The sequence below is a fragment of the Gossypium hirsutum genome, chromosome A10 (assembly GCF_007990345.1).
Source record: "Gossypium hirsutum isolate 1008001.06 chromosome A10, Gossypium_hirsutum_v2.1, whole genome shotgun sequence".
Taxonomy (NCBI): domain Eukaryota; kingdom Viridiplantae; phylum Streptophyta; class Magnoliopsida; order Malvales; family Malvaceae; genus Gossypium; species Gossypium hirsutum.
The window spans coordinates 88,016,324-88,034,208 of NC_053433.1; the positions used below are offsets into that span (position 1 = coordinate 88,016,324).

Below are 17,885 nucleotides of genomic sequence, written 5' to 3' on the forward strand. Positions count from 1 at the left end.
ATGACGTCAAGGTGGATATGTCTTGAGGGTATAAATTTTTTATTCTGAATTATAGTTCATTCAGCTTGTTTTATCCTAATTTAGAGGGAGTAGGATTTGAGAAAATATGCACAATTAAAACCCAGATCACCTATGTTGCTTCAACTATCCATTTTTCTTGAAATTACCTTTTCCAACGTCCACGGATATGACCCCCAAATAGCCTACAAATACATGAACAAACTTGGGGGAAAAGAACGATTAAACATATCCATAACCGTATTAACAGTGACACCTAAGTTTGAGTAACAATGTGACATAGCGGATCATTAATCGACCCAGCAGTTGAGGTTGGCAAAGTTATTTCCAATATTCAAACTGATAATTTCACAAAAATATAACACCATTTATTCAAGTGTTTGATGTATATATGTGCTACAGAAACACTAAAGATCTAATGGAAGTGACCAAATGCACCTAGTCATGTTTCTTAAGCTTGAACTTTCCTTTGGGGATCTTGCTCAGAACACCAGAATCCAACTTTTTATAGTGATTTTGGAACTGATCAAGCATATTGTAAACAATGCCATCTATTTGCTCATCATACCTCTCATACAGGACTGGTAATGTATGGGCTGCAACAAAACCTGAGAAGCAAAATAAAAACTTTAACATCAAAGGCCCTGCACATATATAGCAAAAGGCTAAAGCTGTCTTTCATAATTTAAAAGAAATTAAATACTATCTAATAATAAATAGTTAATGATTATTTAGTCAACTTGCATGGTCTTTAACAGAATTCCAATGGGTTAACCAAGTTTCTTCTTATTTTTCTGGTTTTTCTCTAGCTCTATAACATATACCAGATTGGACTATGCAACAGTTCCCAGTTCAACCGGCAGGTCCAGTCAGTCTGATTTTTCAATGGTGGTCTTTTGTCCTCTGGGACAGGAAACTTGTTTCAAAAGATGTAAAATAGAAAAGGAAAAGCATCTCCAGAACCATATATATACATCACATGGACCACCAGTTAAATGCAATGTGAAGAGCATGCCATCATTTACATCATGATGCAAAAGCCCAAAAGTAAAATACCTAAAGCTTTTCAGTACAGAAGTGATCGCAATCTAGGATAATGGAACTTGGAAAGAGTTGTAGATAGTAAGATTTGAACCTTAGACCCGCTGAATCCACTTCTTAAGAGTAATAGCATAGACCAACTGGACTAAGAAGCGGTTTAAATTCCTGAAAATTTTAATTGTCTAAAACATTTCCCATAGTAGAGTTTTCATAAAGTCTTCAGATTCTATAAAGAAAATTTGTTTCCAATGGTATCAATGTTGACATACAAATTTATGTAGTTCTGACATACTGTTAAAAAATCAAGTTAGAAGGTAAAAATACTACACCCTCAATCCAAAAAATGTCCATTTTTCCTATTTGGTATACACCTAACTAGAACCTCTTTCCTTCGTGAAACCATTATTTTTTTCCAATTAGGAAACAGAATTTATTATGCTAGACTCAATCAAGTCCAATACTCATTAAATGATAAATACGTACGATAAGTAAACTAGTTGGCATCTAATGTGGAAATGAAAATAGAAGAAAGTTGACATGGAATTTTCTGAGTTCAACATTTTTTAGAAGGTTTCTTTTTCTTCTGAAAGGGGCTATTCATTTGAATTTAGGGGTCTATCAGGCTATCGCGGACTGCTTTTTCTTTCACTTTTAATTCCTAATTTTTTCTCATTTTCCTTCTCTTTTTCACTTAGAAATTCCTATCCATAGGACATGTCTAATTTTGATAGCAACAATCCAGGATTTTGCACATGAGCAGCCTTGCACCGGTAAATCCAGCCAATTTGGCACCAGATCAGGCATGACATAGGCAGGACAGAGTCTAGCAAGTTCAATGCACAAACACCTTACAAGTCTGATCCAAGCTAGCCAGCATAGGACTAGCATGTAATGTATAAAAGAAGCCTAGATTAATCAGATTTAACCATTCCAAAACCAAATGAGCACTGACATGCCTTCACAAGTCTAATCCAGGTTAACCAGCATACCATGCATGGAAGAACCTAGGCTAATTGGATTCAACTATTCCAGAACCATACCAAGTCAGATCCTCCCTTGACATGCCACGACTGAGGTGGTTATTGTCAGTAATCTAACTCGTCTGCAGCTAAAAAAGAAAGAGAGCAAAGGAGATTGGAAAGCTAAAGAAGGAAAAGGTATTCTAGGCGTGGAACTTGTAACTTGAATATTAAGGCTCATTTAAAGACACTAATAACAATTCGAACTCTGAAAGGAAATAGGTTTCCGTGTCAAAACTTGTTCTTCTCTAAATTGCAATATTAGAGCCAATCGATACACTTAATTGTACGTTCAAATCAATTAATATCTGATAGGCTGAACTTCATCAGTTATCACAAGATAATTAGATGAAATAACTTGACTGAAATAAATAAAAGTTCAATGCCAGATTCCCACTTTGGAAAAATCAGTCACCAATTACACTTGATAAATCTTGGAAATCTCGGTTTCAACTTGACAGAACAAAATCATTTTTGCAATGGTGTTACTTGTTTAGTTGGGGGCCACGGCCTATGTCCGTGAGGCAACAATTATCTTAGGCAAAATTTTTGAATGCAAAAAGAGAAAGGGCAAGTGTTTGTTCAATGCATAAAGCTAACAAACACGGCTATGTTCAAGTCAACCAAGATAAATACGCTAAACTGTAAATGCAACTAGATAATCATTTCGCAGGCATTGAGCAATACTAAATTTATTGGACTAATGAACCAAAGGTGGGTTCCATAAACAGAATATTTTCTGCTTAAGACAGTATGGTACAGACAACCTATGTTGTTCCGACTTTTCGTTTTTCTTGAACCACCCGTGTCCAGCACATTTTTGGACAAGGGTACCAGGATATATCCCCCCTCCAAGGACCCTCCAAAATATATGGAAAAACTTAGAAAGAATTGAACATATCCGTGTTAGATACATACCCAAATCTGCCACTCACACCCAAGTCCGAGTAACATAGCAAACAACCACACATTAGAGTATTACCAAGCTTTATTTCCCCTTTTACGGAACTACCATGCTATTAATGCAAGATAATTTAATAAAATTTCTTACCAATGTACAAAACAGTCAAAAAGTTGCACCAACTTCCAACAACAGCAGCAACCCACAAGCTTACTGCAACCTGTAAAGTTTTTGATCATTAATAATCCACTCCAGCAAATATAGTGTGATGGAGGAAACTAGTTAGAAATGCAGATTCAATATAATGGTCTTTACCCACAAGCTGTGACCGTAGCAAAGTTTACAATATTCTTTTAAAGTCTAAAACACTGCAGTTATGTTCAGCTTTTTGGATCAAACATGCTGAAACTTGTTCCAAATATATTTTTCATTTGATTTTTGAACTTTTTCTTGGATTGAGTCTCTAAAGTTGCATGCACTAGTAAAATGTTAGTAAGGGCCATTTACTGACATATTTCACTTTAATAATTTTCAACACTAACAATCGATTACAACCAAATAAATAAGGAAGTAATTTGAGAACCAAATTAAGAAAGAGTGAAGAATGCCGCAATAAATAAAATGCATAAAGAAATTGATCATAACATTTCTTCCTCCTGCATTAACGATACTTAAGAGTTTGCTGAATGTTTCTACAAATATATGGCGGAAACTTTTAAAGGCATATGGATCAACAGGGAACATTTAATTTGCAAGCATATGTCGTTAAGGGAAGAGTGATAGGAAAATATTGAGAGCCTACCACAAGAAATTGTTTCAAGTTTCCCTGACATGCAACATCCTGCAGATATTGTAAGCCTCTGTTCACCTCAGCACCAACTGACCTCCCAATGCTAACAAATAATTCATCGGGCAAAACAAGTCGTGGCACTTGAGAAGATGACCTGTTTCCATGAAGTAATTTACTATAAAAGTTATGCGATCCTATCAGCAGCACACATGGTACCAAAACCTTGAAGAGCAACAAATAATAAAAAATAAAAGCAGCACATAAGCATATGCCTATTTGTGTTACCTGTTAAGTAAACCCGAGGCATTTGACCAAACAAACTGAGCAAGCATGCCAAGAACCAAAGCAAAGCATAGAAGAGTCAGGAAATGGTAATTAAGCCATTCAAATAGAACCCATATTAAAGTTGCACTAGCTAAAAAACTGGCTGAGATCTTCTTGTTCCTCCATAACAAAACATCAGCAGCTGCACAATTTACAGTAACAACATTGATCAACGCAGGTGGTTTTTAGCAATTTCAAGACAAGAGTTGAAAGTCGTACATTTTCCACCCCCCAAAATATGGTGGACCGGCCTCTGACGTCCAAAAAGCCGATTGAAGCCAGAGACAACTGAGTTTGATTTCTCTTCCTCAAAAAAGGACACGGATTTCTGCTTAGAGACACCATCTGCAATGGTCTCTACTAGATTGTTAAATAAGTCCTCTGTTGTTATTTTCTCAGGCATTATTCTTGTGCTTCAAGAAAACAGACAAATTTATTCTCCTGGAATAAACAGAACAGCCCTGAAATCTCATCAAAATATTAACACCTAACAAATAATTTGAAGTTCACTTTTAATATTATATTTTGCAATATTTATGGAAAAAAAATTCAAAAATGGAGTCTTGATGCTTAACCTTATAGCCCCACACACAGAAAAAAAAAAAGTTCCGTTTGCTTTGGCTTCTCAGTAGACACATATAACAACTCAACTGAAATATAAGAAACAATTTCAAGTAATTTGGCGTAGCTAGATGAACCCAGTATCATAACCACCATGAGACGCTCATAAGAGCAAATCTTTTGCAAGAAAGCCTATGGTTGCCATTTGCTAAAGATAATATCAAAGCAGATTCTTGTTCTTACTAATGCTTTAACATCACATGTAACCCTTTTAGAGAAACATTCGAACTGTGTTTTCGTACATGAACTTCATCCAAAAACAAAAAGAAAAGAAAAAGTAGCAGAAATAAAGCAAACAAAAAATTAGTATCTTCAAAGTAGCGGTAATTTGCTACTGCAATTTAAGAAAAAAAAAGAATCGTCGGAAATATCGAAATTCAAGAAAGACAAAGCAGCCAAGGTAAGGACTCGAGCAAACAAGATAAACCTCAGAACCAAACAAAACGAACAACTTGAAATAAATAAAACCCAGATTTTTAAATTAAGAACTTTAGTAGAATCAAATATAAGAAAAGGAAAAAAATCATGATCAAAGAACTGCAATTTCTGTAGAAAATATCATCAATTGTAAAAGAAGAAGAAAAAGGAAGATGCAAAAGGGCACAAACCAGAGAGAGAGCGAGAGAGAGATGTTGATGATACGTTTGAGGCTAGTGGGTGATACTGACAAGCAAGAAATGAATGGGGACTGGAGGAATCAAATATAAATTATGTCCACGTTTCTCTTGTACGTTAACCTTAGTATCACATTCACTGCGAACAAAAAGATATAGGTTAAAATCTGCTATTAGTCCTTGTACTTATCTAGAAATTGAGATTTAGTTTTTTACTTTAATTATTAAAAGAATTCAATCCACCTATTTTTTTAAATTTAATAATCTTAATAATTCTAGTTGTTTGTAATTTCTATCAAAATTTATCAACATAAACCTGTTCATTTTTTGTATATCACCTAAACATCATTTGAGGATAGTCTAGTCAATATGTCAAGTTGATAAATTTTGATGAAAATATTAAAATTATTAATGATTAAAATGATATTTTAGGATTTAATTTTTATCTTTTTAATTATAGGGATTAAATTTTAAATTTTAGATAAATACAGGGACTAAAGTTTAGAATTTAACCAAAAATATATATCACATTCACTAAGTCCCAAAAGGAAACCCAAAAAGACAACTTTTCCAAATAAAAAATTTAAATGTTAAATTAAAAGTGTTTTAACTTTAAAATGCTATTTTCGTGATGGCGTCATAAATAGTGGAATGGTAGGTAGAGTTTATTTTGGTTCAAAAATGGCAGGCAGATAAATGCAATAATATATTTTTATATTTATAGTATATTGATTAAATTAGGGTCAAATTTGATGAAAAGGCCAAGAAAAATTACAGAAATGGGTTAGGTTGTCTAAAATTTACAGAAATAAGTTAATTTTAGAGAGAAAAGATGAAAATATGTTCTGTTGTACAAATTTTTTAATTTTTTAACACATCAGTTTCTTTAGTTAGATAGTCAAATATTAGTAGTTTTATTATTGAGTTTTGGGTTTGATTTTTCTCCTACTTAGATTTGTATTTTTATTTCATGTTGTTTCAAGCTTAGTTTTTATTTTTAATATATTAGTTTTTCTGGTTAAATGGTAAAAGAATAATAATTTTATCCTTGAGTTTTAAGTTCGATTCCTTTTTCAAGCATATTTGTATTTTTTTTATTTCATGTTGTTTTAATTTTTTTTATTTTTAATTAATATCTTTAATTAATAAAGATATCGTTTTCAAGTTTTTTTTTAATTCATCTTTTTAATTAATACCTTTTTTATTTATAAAATAATATAATTATTACAAATTATATAATAAAAATATATTTTTGATATTTATCATTATGTTAAATATATTTTATTTTTTAAAAACATCAACTAATTTCTTTTATATATTTTTCTTTATATATAATATTTATATGTCAAATATTTAACTTTTCCACCTATATTTTAGGTACGGTGGTTTCTAATATTATAACATCAAATAATTATTTCAAATATCATTATTATTTTTTCAACTATATTATGATAATGATATCTCAAATATTTTTATATATGAAATATTCTAAATACACATACAAAAACATATAATATTAAAATTTACTACACTCATAATATGAATTGAAAAATAAATATTACACATACTAAAAATTTATATTTACTAAAAATAATGATATTTGGGGATAATTACTTGATTTTATAAATAAAAGAGTTATTAATTAAAAAATGAATTAAAAAAACTTAAAAATAATATATTTATTAATTAAAAATAAAAAAAGTTTGAAACAACATGAAATGAAAAATAGAAATGTGCTTAGAAAAATAATCAAACTTAGGACTTAAGATAAAATCATTATTATTTAACCAAGGAAACTAATGTGCTAAAAATAGTAATTAAAAATAAAAGCAAAGCTTGAAACAAGCTAAAATAAAAATACAAATATAAATAGGAGAGAAATCGAACCTCAGATTGAAGGGCAAAACCATTAACATTAAATCATCTTACTAAAGAAACTGATGTATTAAAAGAATCAAAAAAACACAATTTGTAACACACTTTTTAGCATAAAGCATTTCTTCCATGACGCGTTTTCTATTTATTTCTCTAAAATCAATTTATTTTTTTAAATATCTAAAAAAAACCATACGTCTTCCTAAATATTTTTTAACATCGACATTTTCTCTAAAGAAACCCCCTAAAAAAACTTTTCAAATAAAAAATTTAAATGTTAAATTAAAAGTGTTTTAACTTTAAAATTCTATTTTCGTGATGGCGTCATAAATAGTGGAATGGTAGGTAGATTTTAGTTTGGTTCAATAATAGTTATGGCAGGCAGATAAATGAAATAATATTTCTTTTCTATATTTATAGAATATTGATTAGATTAGAATCATAAATTAATCGAACATCCATTTAATTAAAAAATAATTAAAATAATATTTTTTTATAAAATAAACTATTAAAATATTTATTTTTTAGTATAATAACTTAATTGGTTCTTTAACTTTATAAAAAAATTTATTTTAGCATTCTATTTATTTTTTCATCTATTTTAGTTTTTAAATTTATATTTTTTGTCATCACTTAAAATAGATAAAAAAAAATTAATATTTTTTAATTTTACTGACGTGACATATATATGGATTGCTACGTGAATGACACAGTAACATTTAATGAAGTTTTTAAATTTTAAAAAATAAAAAAACTTATATAATTATTTTTAAAAATTAGAAATTATTAAAATTATTAAAAAGTATAAATTATTTTAAAATTATAAAAGTTTTAATTTTTTTAATATTTTTAAGATTTTTAAAAAAAATTAAATGCTGACATGTTATTTATATGACAATCCATGTGTATATTACATCAACAAAGTTAATAAACATTAATTTTTCTATTCATTTTAGAATAGTTTGATAAAAAATATAAATTTAATGGCTAAAATTAGGAAAAATTTAAGTGGAGTACTAAAAACCTACCCATAATTAAACTTAAATTTTAACCTATTCAAAGACAACCTCAAAGGTCCACCCAAAATTTTGAAGGGTTTACATAAAAATGTTAAACTCAAAAATTAAACTCATGAAATGATTCCAACTTTAAAATTTTAAACGCGACCCCAATACAAAAGCCCTCTTCACCATAGTCTCATAAAACAGGAACCCAAATCTAGTTGTATATTCACAGTTCATGGTGATGAAGAAGAAAGAAAGGCCTATCACTGACACACTGCAAATATAGAGAATTCAAAGGATATTTAAATTATACTACTCTTTTTTGGTGTTTTTAGGAGTTGGAAGATTGTGGTCATAGATTTTATGTTTGTTTAGTAGAGCAAGCCATCATGCATGATGGTGATTAATTTCTGGATGATATCCAGCTTCGTAATTCAATGCTGCTTTTCATTGTTAAAATCCCTATTTAACAATATAAATAATCATAAATTTTTAATATTTTTTTAATCAAGAAATCCACGTGTTAATTTTAAATTGGCAGAGGATTTTTGTTGGATAAGATAAGAGTGGGAGAGCTATAAATTAAACATGGTTATATGATGTGAAGGATGGAGTAAAGTCTGGAACTCCATCGCTGGACATACATCCAAAATGGAAATCTGACATGGACCTAATTCAATCTACGTGGCACCAATAAGAGGCTGATCAACCTTATCCCCCGTTCCCATAATCCCATCCTTTTTCGTCGTCTAATATCCTAATTAATACAATGCGGATTTCCCCTTCACAAATAAAATCACCCCACTCATTTTAGTTTTTGTTGACTACATTAGAGCAGCAATGGCCTCCACCGCATGCTTCTTGCACCACCATGCACTCACCTCCGCACCCAGATCATCATCAACTCCACCCTCCACATCCCAGCGCCAAGTTGCAATCGTCAAGTCAAATCAACTGCTGGCTTGCATTTCACAGAAACAGGCAGTCCAAGAAAATGATAATTCCCGAAGCAGCGCCGTGATCTCCCGTCGGTTGGCTCTCACTCTGCTCATCGGTCCTGCGGTTGGCTCTAAGGTTTCTCCTGCTGATGCTGCCTATGGTGAAGCTGGTAACTTTCCTTTCTCTTTCTCTTTCTCCTTAATTCTATCATTTTATTTGTTTAATGCTCTTCTATGATTCCTTATGTGATCATGAGTCTCTTTCCTGTAAAACGATATTCAAATAGGGAGGAATTGATTGTAGATGATGATTATGGAAATAACGAGTTGATTGGATGACAGCAAATGTATTTGGAAAGCCAAAAACAAACACAGAGTTCATCCCATACAATGGGGAAGGGTTCAAGCTGTCAATACCATCAAAATGGAACCCAAGCAAAGAGGTTGAGTACCCAGGTCAAGTCCTGAGATACGAGGACAACTTCGACTCCACCACCAATGTTGCTGTCATGGTCACTCCTACTGATAAGAAGTCCATTACTGACTTCGGTTCCCCTGAAAATTTCCTCTCTAAGGTTTAATTTTTTTTTATCATTTCGTTTCATTGCATATATATATATATAACGTGTTTTGCTGATTTATTTGCTTCTCATGGATCTTTTCAGGTGGACTATCTGCTTGGAAAACAAGCATACTCTGGCTTAACTGATGCTGAGGTATTAAACTAGCATGTGTATATATATACCGGCATGCACATACTCATATAAGGGAATCGTATTTTTATATCCCCACATATTTCCTATGCTTCTTTTCCCAATTACGAGCAAATCTCTGATATCTTGAAATGAATGGCATGCAGGGTGGGTTTGACTCAAATGCAGTGGCAACTGCAAACATATTGGAGACTTCAACTCCTGTGATCGGAGGGAAACAGTACTACTTCTTGTCGGTGTTGACGAGAACTGCTGATGGAGATGAAGGTGGCAAGCACCAACTAATTACAGCCACCGTAAACAATGGTAAACTTTACATTTGCAAAGCACAAGCTGGGGATAAGCGGTGGTTTAAAGGAGCTAGAAAGTTTGTGGAGAGTGCTGCAAATTCCTTCAGTGTTGCTTAGTTAAAAGTCTTACTTGTTAACTAGAGAATAATTTCATGTAAATCTTGTTAGAAATTATCTGATGTTGGACCTAAGTTTGTATATTATCCTACTCCCCCTTCCTCCAAAGCTTCTGGTTTCTGTTTCTGTTTCTGTTTCTGTCTAGTCGTCAGGAAACTTTTGGATATCTGTATATATGTTTCTTAATTGGCACATTATCAAGGCGGAACCCTAATGAATATTCCTCTTTCTATGGTCCCTCTACGTCTATTCTGTGTGTGAAATTGCATGGTGAAACAAAGAATCAAATTGAGAATGGCATTGGATTACTGGAATTCTCTTTTACTCCTTATTGATTATTAATGCCTGATCAACTAGAATTCTATGAAATCTGAGTTACTTTCCCTAGCCTCCTCATTAGATAGTATGCTGGAAATGAATCAAAACTTAAAATAAACCAACTTATTTTTATGCTTTTTTTTTTCTAAAATGTGCTGGTGTTTATTAAAAATTTCAAATTTATGTTTATATTTATTTATTTAAAATTATGTGTGTTCATGTTCGTTCATTTAAATTTAATAAATAAATTTGTGAACATTAAACAAACATATTCATGAATATATTCTTAAATATATAATTGAGCATGTTCACAAACAATTATAATAAACAAACAACAAATAGACATATATTATTTTATATATATATATAATAATCAAATATAAATATAAATATTATATTATAAAAAATAAAAATTTTAGTAATACTAGTATTCGCTAACGTATAATCTAATTTATTTTGAAAGAATTATAAAATATAGTAATTTATTTACTATTTGTCTAAATTATAAGCAAATTAAAAATTATAAAATATACCACCTAAAGAGTACTTAAAATATATCGAATATAACTATTCAGTTAAGAAAGTAATTTAACTAAACAAAAAAGAATAAGAGCCAAAATGACAAAAAAAGTAAACTTTAGGTAAATATTTTTATTATGCCAAATTAAAAATGCTATCATCTCAAGGATTAAATGGTATTATGTATTCAAATAATTAATTGATCATAATTATACATGTAAATATAATAATTTAATTGATATTATGATATATAAAATTTATTCATAATTTATTCACCAACTAAAATATTTAATAATAAATAATAATGGGTAAAAAGTGCTTAATTATAAAAAGATATTATTTCATAATAAATAACAAAGAATAGACAATTTACATACATAAATCATTAAATTAATCATAAATATAATTCTAATGAGTTATATTTATCATAATGTATATTAGAAACCATATAGAAATTAATTAAATATTGTTATATATTAATTATATAACACAGTACTAACCGTTGATTCAAGATTAATCAATTCAATGTTGATTTTTCTGTTCATTATAATTTACCAATAATTTGATGAGTATGTTGATCCTCCATGCTTATTCTAAGTTTTTGTGCAAAACTCTCTTACATTTTTTAATATCAAAATTGATAAGATACTCATTCGCATATTTTCCACTTCTATTAACTACGTTTGCATCTTCGATATCTTAAAAGCTTTCACTTTCTTTCTTTTTAATTATAGACTCTTATCATTTTCAACTGCTTTCATTTTTCAAGGTTTGTCAATGATTGCACTAGTTGAATTAATCCTAATTACCAATGTCTAATATTGGTATACTAAGCTCGATAGATGTTTAATATTTACCATTATTTTCGTGAATGTGTTTTGCACTCGATAATATTCTCTATTTGTTTTCATTGTTATGTTACACATTTAAAATCCCAAATGGTAGTTTAGGGCAATTGTAATCCTTTTTGAATAGCTACTTTAGTAGGAATTTGACTGTATTGATAAGTAACTTAGCAAGCCAAAAACTCCTATACATAAGAGGTTTGTATTAACTAGTTGATATGAGAGTTATCAGTTATTATCTCTTTACTTTGGACTGTTTAGAGTATAATTAAAAATATTATATAGAAGAATTTCACATTGATAAATATTTTAATAAAATAATACCACCAATAAAATTAATTATAATTTGAATATTTAATTTTAAAAATTATTAAATTAAAAAGTTTTGAAATAAAATAAAAATAAAAATATTATGTCCAACTTGTTAAAGAAGAAAAAGTATAACTAAATTAAGGCTTAAAGCGTGATTTTGTCTCTAGAATATATATCCATTTTTTCTATGTTAGTACTTTGTTTAAAAAAAGCGACTAACATCTGTCTCCTATTAATAACGCCACATGGAACTTCTATCCACTTAGAATACCACGTATGCCATCCATGTGAATAGAAATTAAAATTTATATATAAATTCTATTACGAAAATAGAAAATGTTCGATTTTCTAAACTAAAAATTTAAGAAATTCTAAAATATATAATATAAATTCAAAAAGTAAAAAAAAAGTTTTAGTTAATTTTTTAAAAATTAAAAAAATAGTCTAAGTTTTTTTTTAAAAAATAAATTCTAGAAACTTTAGAAAATTAAAAGAATATATCAAAAAATTGAAATTATATATAAAGTGTAAAAATTTGTAATAATTCTTTTAAAAAATATTTACCAATTCAAAAATTACAAATAGTGAATGACATATTTACTCTCAGGAAATTTTAAAAATTAAATCTTTGATAATTTTAAAAATTAAATATTAAAAATATCAATTTATTTTTGGCATAGTGACTTATTTAGCCCCCAACTTTATAACAAAAGTCATTTTAACCCTCCATTTAATTTCTCACCTCTTTTAATTCTTGAACTTGCATTTTTTTGTCAAATCATTCCAAAATGGTCGGAAACGTTAACTTTGTTGACATGGATTGCCACATCAACAATTATATTTTTCTTAAATTCAAAAAAATTCCAAAAATATAGAAAGTTATTAAAATTATTTAAAAAAATTAATTAAGTTTATGTAGATCCACGTGGCAGTCCACATGTATATCTATGTCAGCAAAGTCAACATTTACTAATTTTTTTATAATTTTGGGGTGATTTGACAAAAAAAATGCAAGTTCAAAGGTTAAAAGAAGAGAAAAAATGAACAAAATGCTAAAATGATTGTAAAGTTGGAGGGCTAAATAAGTTATTAGACCTTAATTTTTTTGGTACTAATGTTTAATTTCTATTAAATTAAAGTATAAATGAATTTATCCTAGTAAATAAAATCAACTATTTAATATTTGATTAACGAATTTTAATTAAATTAGAAGGCATCTAATCAATTAGAGAATTACTAAATCTATAACTCATAAAAGGCTTTAAACTTTTCTAATTACTTGAGAAAAAAATCAGAGATAATCTGAATTAAAATTAAATTTTAATAGTTGAAATAAAGACAGTGAAGTAATTGGAAAATTATTATTAAAAATGTTGAAATCCAAAACAAAAAACCGTAAAACCAATGTACACTAGGAATTGTTGTAATTTTGTGTGGACTTCTTTGCTCATCTCATCGTCTTTTTTACATTGCACACTCATATTCGACTATTCGTTAAGCAACAATTTGATTATTAATTATTGTGTTATTTACTATTAGTGTAAAAATAGCGGTGACAGTGAAATTAAAAGTGTATACGGGGAAAAAAGAAAATCAAGATTTACTTTCTTATTTCAAGAAACCGAATCTTGATCTAATTTTTCTATTTCAAGTGATTTCAAGATTCAAGAAAATCAAGATTTCAAATCTTAGAATTCTTGGTCCAAGAAACTAAATCTTGAGGCTGGTTCGCGATGGATTACATGTACTAGCTCAAACGAACCATTTTGGGGAGTGAATGGATCACAAGTCCAAGTTCATGAAAATCGACCCATTAGGATATCTATAAGCCCATCATGAAGTTTGGAGAAGGACTTAATTGAATATCATGTCAAATTGTTAAAGTGGCCCAATTTGTAAAAATTTTAAATTTTCTACCTAATTGTACTTAACTAGTGGATCAACATGTAAAAATGCAGCCCAAGGAGCCCATTTAGACCCTTAGATGAATTTTTAATTCAATACCACACTTAGATTTATTTTCACATGTTAAATAGTTAGTTAGTTAGTTAGTTAGTTAGTTAGTTAGTTAGTTAGTGAGTTGTCATGCTTAGTGGACATACTTATCACATTCCTTAAATTTAGGAGATTAGTTAAGGGTTGGTAGGCTATAAATAGGGTGTGTCGCCCCCCTCTTATATTCATTCATTTTAGTAACATTTCTCTTTTGAGTTAATGAAATTCTCTTGGAGTTTTTCTCTTTAAGAATTTCTCTTTAACTTTTCTCTTAGAAGAGTTTTAACAATATTTTCAGATTGTGGGAATCATCTTTAAGTTTTTTCTTGTCATGTATTCTTTCTTGGAGGGGAAATTAGAGCGTTTGAAGGGGGTTGTGGATTCATCTTGGTTCCAGGACTCCTTAGGACTTTTACACCTCACTTTCTATCTTTTCCATCTATCTTCTTTCTTTTCTTTGTTATTTTGTTTTGTTCTTGTTTAATTATTCTAATATTTAATTTTAATTCATCAAGAAAAGATGTTTTCCTACCTTAGTACATCAAGAATCAATTGATTTCTTTTCTTTTCTTGTTGTTTTAAATCTTTTGTTACAAAACAATTTTTTTTGCTTAATTCTTCATTCTAATAAACTGTTTTGTTTCCTTGCTTTCAGATTTGGTTGGGAGCTTCTTTGAAGTTCAAGAACGGTTTCTTCCCACTCAAGAAACCCTAAATTTGATCATTCTTGGACTCTTTTCTAGTCGCCCCTCTCTTTCTTTCAATTAGGTTTCTCTTCCATTCAATTTGTTTAATTACTAATTTGTTTTGTTTCTTTTGTTCAGATCTCCATTCAACAACTTTTTCATCATCAAGAATGACCCAAATCACTCTAAAACATCTAGGTTTAATTGTTCTTTTTTGGCTGATTCTTCTCTATTGATTATCTTGTGTTTCCATTCTATTTTTTGCTTTACTGTTTAGATATGTTCATAGTTCTTTTTTTTCTCATCTTGGCAACTTTAGTTTGTCTAGAACTCATTAAGAACAAGTCCCGACAGAGTCGAATTGGATTCTCTCTCAAGATCCCTAATTTGATTTGGATTCCTTGTTCTTTTTCTATCTTAATTACTTGTTTTAGTTGTTGTCACTTTAATTTTTAGATCTGACTTGGATTTGTTCACGTTTCATGTGGTGTCAAACTCCAAATTTTCCTTCATTTGTCTAGAACACTAGGTCAAATCTGTGATTTGGATAAACTTGCGATCATATTACGCATGCACCCATATCATTTAGTATCAATTTCTTGGGTGTTTTGGTGTTCTTTGTGTTTTTATAAACTGATTTCCAAAAAAACAACCACAAAACAATCTTTTTTTTAGAAATATTTTGGAAAAAAAAATTTTCAATGGGTAAATGTTTTTCAAATGATCTGAAATTTTACATACTAATTCTTGAAACTCTCTTAGAATATTAAAAAAATATTTCCCACAAAAAAGTGATCAAAAAAGATAAAAAAAATAGAAAAATAAAGAAAATTTTAAAAATATTTTGTGGGTTGAATTTTGTACAGAAACTTTCCATATCAAATGTACATTATTTGAGGAGGCTCTAATTTAAATTTCATAATTTTTGAAAATCGGGAACACCTCGAACGAAGTTAGTCATGTTGCTCTGCAATTTTAGCGATTTTCATTGACTCTTAGTCTTATATTTTTTTTCCTCCTTTTTTTCGCTTTTTATTGTTTCTTTATGCATTCTAACACTTTATTATTTCTTGTGTTATTATGTTTAAGCACATTGCACATTCCTTCCTTCGTGCAACACAATTCTTTAGTGTCTAGCCAATTTTGGACTCCTAGTACCACTAGGTTTGCTTTGCTTGTTCGATTCTCACACATTTTGATTAGTTAATATAAAAACTTTTAAAAGACTCACAAGATTCATTCTTTCCTCATTGAGAATTTGATTTCATTTCTAGTTGAATAACGATGAAGTTTGCTTAATTTTTCTTTCTTAAGTGTTGTGTTCTTTCCAAGATTTCACAATGACTTGTGATACTCGTAGTTGCAAAAGGAGTGATAATAGTAGTGAAAAGCCACTTGTACATGTAACTCACTTAAGGGTGAGTATTCGATCGAGTCGAGTTGAGTAAAAAAATTTCGAGTTAGTCGAGTTGATGAATCCTATTTTAACAATCGAACTCGATTTAAATTTTTTCGAATCGGATCGAATCAAGTCAAAAAATTTAGAGTCAAATCGAGTCTAGTTAATGAATCCTATTATTTATACTCAATATTGCATTTACATGAACCAATTATTTAACTAGTAAACAAAGTATACAATTATTTAACTACATAAACAATATAATGGTTTTGCCTTTTAACTTAATGAGTAAACATTTATCAAAACAACATAGTTTTGCCTTTTAACTTAATGGTTTTGACTTTTAACTTTAGAAAAGGTAAACATTTATCAAAATGGTGTAGTTTTGCCTTTTCTTATTTGGATTTTCGAATAACTCGAATTGTGTAATTCATATTTGAGTTAAACCGAAAAACTTTTTTTTTTATTCGAGTTGATCCAAATAACTTGATTAACTCATCAAACTATTTAATTCAAAATTTGAAAATTTTATCGAATTTTTCGAATCGAATCGGATTTGGCTCACCCCTAAACTCACTGTGACCGTGTGGCAATCTGACTTACCATAACTATAGTACTCACATGGGTGTATGGCCAACCTGTGTGACAATTGAAAACTGTGTGACCTAAATGCAACCTATTTCCCAGTGGCACATGGTTGTGTCATAATCCCGTGTGTGACACACGGCCGTGTGGCTAACTGTGTGACACCACAATATGTCATTTTGGTAATTGAATCAAGCCAAACATTAAGTTAACTTTCAAGTACACATAGACAACTTCTAACCTTATTCTAAACACCACAAAACCAAGCTAAAACATGTCACATAACATTTTAATAGTGCCTAACCATATGCCACATTGGCACCATCACAAACAAGTTAAAAACATTACCAAAATTACCAACTAAACTTGATACTAAAATGTTCCATTCATATGGTTCAATCATGCATAATAACCTATATTGCAATTGTACATTTTGCCATGATAAACTTACCAAGTCTAACCTTTTATCATGCTAAAACATACCTTAACATCTATCAATCTTGAGCACATAGGTCTCAAACTTAGAAAATGTCTTTTAACTTTCATGCCTTAACACTTCATTCAAACATCACCTACAACCAAACTCATTCTTAATTCGAAACAATGAATACATCAACTAGACATATATATCATTCATGCAATCAAAGCATACCATATAAACCTTTAAAGTCAACATTACATATAAACCATTACATCAACTTTCCAAATTCATCATCTAAACACAAAAACACTTGATCAAAACCAAATATATATACATGCCACATAATTGAGTCTGGAATAAAGAAAAGACTATCAAATCAAAGGCTAGGTAGTGTGAGCTCTGGGTTGATCCGATCGATGTGTTCCGCGGAATGGCCTATATAGAAACAAAAAAGCAAACAAGATAAGCATTATGAATGCTTCGTAAATCCATATGAAATTCACTTAACTTACCCTAATAAATTAACAATTAAGCAATGGA

At 29.7% G+C, this 17,885-nt stretch overlaps 2 protein-coding genes across 7 annotated transcripts; one reads left to right on the forward strand and one right to left on the reverse strand.

The window, feature by feature from the left end:
* Positions 1 to 223: 223 nt before the first annotated feature.
* LOC107896832 (reticulon-like protein B8) lies at positions 224 to 5,490 on the reverse strand. Of its 6 annotated transcripts, none has more exons than XM_041078920.1 (7): positions 5,323 to 5,383; positions 4,669 to 4,743; positions 4,313 to 4,554; positions 4,055 to 4,235; positions 3,782 to 3,923; positions 3,130 to 3,199; positions 224 to 626 (listed from the first exon to the last, which is right to left on the reverse strand). In XM_041078920.1, the coding sequence occupies exons 3-7, from the start codon at positions 4,494 to 4,496 to the stop codon at positions 457 to 459; spliced, it is 747 nt and encodes a 248-aa protein (XP_040934854.1). In that variant the 5' UTR covers positions 4,497 to 4,554; positions 4,669 to 4,743; positions 5,323 to 5,383; the 3' UTR covers positions 224 to 456. The 6 variants fall into 6 exon arrangements, with proteins under 6 accessions (XP_040934854.1, XP_040934853.1, XP_016677607.1 ...); XM_041078919.1 differs by having other exon boundaries at positions 4,313 to 4,534; positions 5,323 to 5,381; XM_016822118.2 differs by lacking the exon at positions 4,669 to 4,743 and having other exon boundaries at positions 4,313 to 4,534; positions 5,323 to 5,490.
* A 3,326-nt stretch (positions 5,491 to 8,816) lies between these two features.
* On the forward strand, positions 8,817 to 10,502 carry LOC107896833 (oxygen-evolving enhancer protein 2, chloroplastic). Its single transcript, XM_016822122.2, has 4 exons — positions 8,817 to 9,315; positions 9,488 to 9,720; positions 9,811 to 9,861; positions 10,005 to 10,502. Exons 1-4 carry the CDS (start codon positions 9,048 to 9,050, stop codon positions 10,263 to 10,265), a joined length of 813 nt encoding a protein of 270 aa, XP_016677611.2. The 5' UTR covers positions 8,817 to 9,047; the 3' UTR covers positions 10,266 to 10,502.
* The last annotated feature ends 7,383 nt before the right edge of the window (positions 10,503 to 17,885 follow it).

Excerpts from the sequence above, each read along its gene's own strand:
- LOC107896832 (XM_041078918.1), bottom strand. The coding sequence starts at position 4,496 with ATGCCTGAGAAAATAACAACAGAGGACTTATTTAACAATCTAGTAGAG. Across the intron at positions 4,236-4,312 it reads TATTTTGGGGGGTGGAAAAT|CTGCTGATGTTTTGTTATGG; the intron begins GTACGACTTTCA and ends TAAATTGTGCAG. Across the intron at positions 627-3,129 it reads TTTGACTGTTTTGTACATTG|GTTTTGTTGCAGCCCATACA; the intron begins GTAAGAAATTTT and ends TTTGCTTCTCAG.
- LOC107896833 (XM_016822122.2), top strand. The coding sequence starts at position 9,048 with ATGGCCTCCACCGCATGCTTCTTGCACCACCATGCACTCACCTCCGCA. Across the intron at positions 9,721-9,810 it reads CTGAAAATTTCCTCTCTAAG|GTGGACTATCTGCTTGGAAA; the intron begins GTTTAATTTTTT and ends GGATCTTTTCAG. Across the intron at positions 9,862-10,004 it reads CTGGCTTAACTGATGCTGAG|GGTGGGTTTGACTCAAATGC; the intron begins GTATTAAACTAG and ends AATGGCATGCAG.